Source organism: Amphiura filiformis, chromosome 16 (genome assembly GCF_039555335.1).
Source record: "Amphiura filiformis chromosome 16, Afil_fr2py, whole genome shotgun sequence".
NCBI lineage: Eukaryota > Metazoa > Echinodermata > Ophiuroidea > Amphilepidida > Amphiuridae > Amphiura > Amphiura filiformis.
Window position 1 is genome coordinate 28,576,382 of NC_092643.1, and position 6,000 is coordinate 28,582,381.

Below are 6,000 nucleotides of genomic sequence, written 5' to 3' on the forward strand. Positions count from 1 at the left end.
GCTGATCCTCCACAGAATTGAGTCTTAAGGCATATTAATTATGAACAACAAGGAATTGTCTACGCTAAAGGTCAATTAATTCCTAACAATTAAAGCTGGGTATGATGGTCGAGACTTAAGTCTTTTACATTTTACAATAGCAATTATCGAATAATTCATATTTGATACATTTATTAGGGTTTATCTCTGTGGGATAAGTATTGAGGAAGATTGGAGTAGTCCGGTGTCCGAACAAAGCACGAAATACTAATAGGATTAGAGTTAGGGTTAGGTTTAGGGTTAGGAATTAGGGTTAGGGTTAGGGTAAGGGTTAGGGTAGGTTTAGGTTTAAGGTTAGGGTTAGGATTAGAGTTGGGATTTGTTTGGTATTCTCTTCCAGGAAGGATACACCAAATCATGTAAATGAATCGTCTCTGTTAGTGAAGAAATACAAATTGTAGACTTGTACTATTCAATACAGCTGATTATATCCTAATTATTTCTCTATTAATTTTACGTATGTGTTTGTAAAACAAAACTGCACTGATTACAGATTTCACAAGAACGTTTAAGTCACCGTAAGTTAAATCTGCACCTGCTTTTTCAAATAACGTCCAAAATGAAAAGGGTCGCTTTGACCACTAAAGCTCATGATAATGCCGATTTAGCAGATCTTTGAGCGATTGGGGTTAATACCACTTAAACAATATGAAAAAGATCAACGGATAACTATTAGTAAAATCCTCCTAATTTATATACCACTTGCTAATTTTGTTTCAGTTTCTCTTTAGTCTTATGAAATTAATGAGAACTACCTGCCGATTGGTCAAAAAAGAAGTTTTCATTATTAATTGAACCAATCAGCAACATTGTTAGAATGATTCAACACACACAAAAATCGGGGCAATGTTAGATCGGCAGGTAGTGCTCAGTGGGTTAATTCAGTCTGGGGTTAATTTATGAAATTAAGTCAAATATGTCTTGTTTTGTTTTGAATACAGTCATCAGATTGTAGAAGTCATGAGTCAAAATCATTATATAATAATGAGTAAATAAATAGAAACAGCATATATTATTGTGTTTCTGTTTTTTCTCGCAACACCCACATTCCTAAAACGTCATTCACCATCCAATATAGCATTTCTATTGATAGTTGAAAACTTACTTTCTCACCATATATCAGTCATTTACGTCCAAAAAGAGCTTCTGTGCAAAATGTCATTCTCAATTCAAATATTTAAATTTCAAATATTCTTCACATATCAAAAACTATGAAATTATTCATATGCCCGTGAGTAACTGTTCTTTAATATCACATCTGTACAGTTATAAGTTATGTTTTTTCTTCAATTTACATACATTGCTTGTAGCTCTTATGCTTTATCCACAATGCATAGAATTTTTTATCACATCCTGTAAGATTACCCATAATCCTCCTCGTTTCAGGCGTTTTTCGGTGGGCTTAAAAATATAAGAAATATAACATATTATGGCAAGGCCCCTATCATCGCTTACGGGTATCGCGCTAACGAAACACGACCCGACAAACCCCCGATATTATAATGGATATTGCGGTGACATAATGCATTGCCTAGGTAGAAAGATACTAGCCATTATATAGCTACGGGCCTGATGTCGCAGGACAACCAGCTATAAAATACTGCATTTGCACATTTTCCGCTGATTGCCTAAAATGTCCAGTTCAGAGCGTTTTTGCTGCTTCACCCACCCACACCAATGAAGTACGAAACCCAAAATTCCCGCGGGTTATCATTTAATTCGCACCATTGCCTCGCAACAGGCAAACAGGACTTGATGTTTGAAGAAGAAGAAAAAATTAAAAGACAGCAAATATTCATGTTTTCTGTGTCAAAGGAGTCAGGTAAAAATTCGCGGTGTTCGGATAATTTCAATTAAGCATGCAGATAGAAGCAACTAGTTAAAGTCTGCTCGGTGAACAGGTTCGCCATTAAAAGCATTTTCATGACACCGTTTTAGTGTTTTTAATTGTCGGCTTCATTACATGGTTGGATGGCATATATGAACGTTAGTTAAGGTCCCCTGGCGGCAAGCTACGGAGTCTGATTGGGATACGATGATATTTAGGGGCTTAGTTATTATTGCACAATGTGATAATACTAGAGATCTGGTAATCATGTTCGAGCAAGATTGCATGGATTAGGAGGTGCGGACAGGAATCCTCGCTCACCTTAAATATTTAAAACACAATATTTCCTTGTTGCGAATTTAAGACTCTTGAAAAGCATTGCGGCAATATTGTATGATACGAAATCACGTTTTATTATCTGTGAGCCTTTTTATGAGTATTGCTATGCACGATCACTGGTAACAGGGCACTAATTCTGTAGCGCTTCGGGGCAGCCGCCCGTGTACCTCCAATCACAAACGCGCTTCTAAAATTGGTTGAATGACGTAATTACATTCTCACCAATAGGGGAACTGTTTTGCGGGGCATATAGCTACTATAAAGTTCCCTCTGGGCACCTTTTTATAAGGTGTCTTGTGAGTGTGTGTATTCTTCATTTGGTACATAGCGAGCAATCACTTTTGAACACTGTGTCTGCAATGGTCACTGACTGTACTAAATATCCCGAGTTCACTTGTCTCGGGATCACCAGGCCGAGAGCGTTTAAAGTGAGTTTTGAAACAATTCTCATGGTTTTTGGATCTAACATGATTTTTTATTTCAGATCTGTCTTTTATTTTCGCAGATTGTTTGGTATTATTGTCATCACATTGGCGTATTATTTTACAGGATGCCTAAGTGTCTCGTGTGTCGTGTTTTTTCCCAATGGGTAGTTTATATTTGCTTGTGTTTGTCATCATACTCATCGGTTTTATAAACGTTTATTGTCTTTTCTGGTGGTGATGTGCCTTTTGATATTTTGGTAGCGTCTTTTCTTTTTCAGCATCAATGTGATTTTTGTGAAAGTATTAATTAATATTTACCAGCTCGAATGTTGGATTTCTGACTTCAAGTTAGTTTTTTATATTACCCTTTTTTAATTTTAGAGATGCGCAGTTGAGATCAATGTCAAATGCTCTGTTGCAGATAATTCAAATAAATGCCCTCAGAGAGATTTTGCACTTTCGAAAATAAGAAAAAATGTTCCAGTATTATCTGCGCGAATGTTAGCACTTTAATTATCACTAGAGGCACCAAATTAAGTAGCAGATGCTATACTGTGCTTGTGGATTGTCTTTGAGTAACTTAATCCACCCCCATGATATCGGTATTATTTAATTCAAATTCATTTGGGTTTCTCATCCTTCTTTTTTTTCTTTTTAACTTAACAGGCTTGGTGTTCTTCACCGCCGCATCATTGCAAAGCTCATGTTATGTCGTCGCTATCACCGAACAGCAATTCGGGAACGCCACCCCCGACCTCTCAATCAGCAGTACCGACATCGGGTAGCTCAAGCATTGCGACCAATAACAACAATGGCTCTGGATCATCTTCTCATCCATCTGGAGTACCGAGAGTAGCAGCTAATAGCCGATTTACCGCTCCAGTGCACATTGATGTAGGTGGTCAGATCTATACGTCTTCACTGGAGACTTTGACAAGGTACTCGGATTCCAAATTGGGGAAGCTTTTTAATGGTTCTATCCCCATTGTGCTGGATAGTCTCAAGCAGCATTACTTCATCGACAGAGATGGTCATCTGTTTAGACACATTCTGAATTTCATGCGGTCATCGCGTCTGTTGTTACCCGATTCCTTCGATGAATATGAAGCACTTTATGAGGAAGCTCGATATTATGAACTTGGCGATATGATGGATGTGATTGAGGGTATGAAAAATGTAAAAGCGACCAAACAGAAAGAGAAAGGAGTTACTGTGAAGACAGAATTAGGCGCAGGAGGAGATTGTATCATTGTACACACTACCCCTGACTGTGGTGAAAGAATAAGTCTCAGCGGCGATAAGAACCTCATACACGAGCTCTTCCCAGAGGTGGGCAGCGTAATCTGTAATTCATCAAACACAGGCTGGACACAAGAGTCTAATTATGTGATTCGATTTCCTTTGAATGGGTACTGTAAATTGAACACTGTACAAGTATTGCAGCGCCTCATGCAATGTGGCTTTGGTGTGATTGCGTCATGTGGTGGCGGTATCGAAGGTTCACAATTCAGTGAATACGTCATGAGCAGAAGTCCTGGATGCTGATCTTCTATACATCTGTACATTAACCCCCATCCCTCCCCTTCCCCTCCCCTCCCCCATACTTCTACCCACCCGTGTAACTAATTCTTATTACTCCCGTTCGTATTCATTCAACTACGTTTTCTCACTTTTATCATGTATGTTACTTACGTTCTCGTCACGGTGATTTAAATGTATACCGTATCAACGATGGAAAGTTTGTATTAACTATAATTTATAACAAACCGGTTTAAATTAGAAATTATGTTAGATTTAAACCAGAATCAAATGAAGTTGGGTAATTTCTATAGATTCCAAAGACCATCAAAATGACTTAGAACAAACAAATGGACGAATTATTTTTAAAGAAATACACTTGTTAACCAAACGGTTTTAAGGAATCGACGGTTTCAATAGACAAGTACAACGTAAGCAGACTTAACCGTTGAAAACATTTCTGTCGTCCAAAATTCGGAAAAAGTCTAAACATTAAAGTATACATTTGATCAACCAGTTTAGTGTGTTTAAAAAACTGTGTTTTGAGATTTGCACCTTTATTTTCCTGTTGTACATAGCCGTAACTATATAAAGGAATCAATTCACATCAGATTTGAACAATCTATGATAAGATTGCGTTGTATAACTTTTGAACCTGACTTAATTTTATTATTCCTACATGATTTTAGCATACAGTTGTCGATTATCAGTATAGTGGTTTACCCACGTGTGCTTAAAATATTTCTGTGTCGCAAACTGATAAACAGAGCATGGACTATGCTTATTTAACCTTACAATGATTTTCACCTTAGAATGTGTTTTGACACGACTAGATTTACTAATGATGTTACAGAGTCATTCATACAAACGTTATTGTTTTAAAACTGATATGGCATACGGAACATGTCCTATTGCATGGAATGGTGCATCATGTAACGGACTAAACTTAATTAACTAAATTCTGACTTTCATTTTTGTTTCAACTTAAAAACGTCGTGTGCAATACCATTGTCATTGTGAGATGACGGTTCCAGTTCGACGATCATGCATGAGACAGTAATCAATTTCATACAGTGCCTAATCTGAAACCCATAACGTATTGTTCGTCATTGTCATGTTCATCCGAGCAGGCACTTAAAGAATTTAACTACTGTGTCCAACATGACTACTCAACTGGATCCGTCGCCTTAAATACTCCAGCGGTATTAGAAGCAGCGACGTTAAGTAAAGAGCATAGTTTCAGGTGTTTTTTTTAATGAAATTGCTGTAATTGTATCTTGAATGTTTAACCTACAGGATTCCTAGTAATCTTATCAACCCAGAGAGATTGTGAAATTTAAATTCATTGTAAGATTAAGTACAAAATGTTCCCAAAAGAGAAAAGACATGTTTATTTTAATTTTTTTAAACATTATTATTCTATCCGAATCACTTATTTTCGTAAATTTCTTTCACTGTACGCGAACAGCTGACACTTGTAGAATTATAGATAATGTAAAATCTAACATTTCTTGTTTTCAAATTTGTTATTTAATATTGTTAATAATATTAATTATTATTGTACATTCTAGTAAATATTACTGATATGCCACAGATTTGATATTATGAGTTGAAACGCTCAATATAATGTAAAAACTAATTCATTGTAAAAATTGTCTCATAATGCTTTAATAGATAGAAATCAATGAAAGAGACCAAACTTTTCAAAGTTTTGCTTGATTTTAATTTCTTTTTATAATAACTAATGTGTGTAAGGAGTTTGATTATTTTTATTACAATGATGAAAAACACAAGACTTTTTTTTATTGTTGTGATTAAAATGAAAGTATGGGTTAACCAAAATATTTGACA

At 36.0% G+C, this 6,000-nt stretch overlaps 1 protein-coding gene across 2 annotated transcripts in view; it reads left to right on the forward strand.

Moving 5' to 3' along the window:
- The window catches only part of LOC140135837 (BTB/POZ domain-containing protein kctd15-like), a 30,146-nt gene extending 24,762 nt beyond the window's left edge, over positions 1 to 5,384 (forward strand). Inside the window, exons 1-2 of one of the 2 annotated variants that reach the window (XM_072157475.1) lie at positions 2,157 to 2,634; positions 3,298 to 5,384. In XM_072157475.1, the coding sequence (XP_072013576.1) occupies positions 2,566 to 2,634; positions 3,298 to 4,176 (948 nt within the window). In that variant the 5' untranslated portion in view covers positions 2,157 to 2,565 and the 3' untranslated portion in view covers positions 4,177 to 5,384. Of the gene's footprint in view, positions 1 to 2,156; positions 2,635 to 3,297 lie in introns of those variants that run through there. The other variant, XM_072157476.1, reaches the window with a different exon arrangement.
- Positions 5,385 to 6,000: the final 616 nt, after the last annotated feature.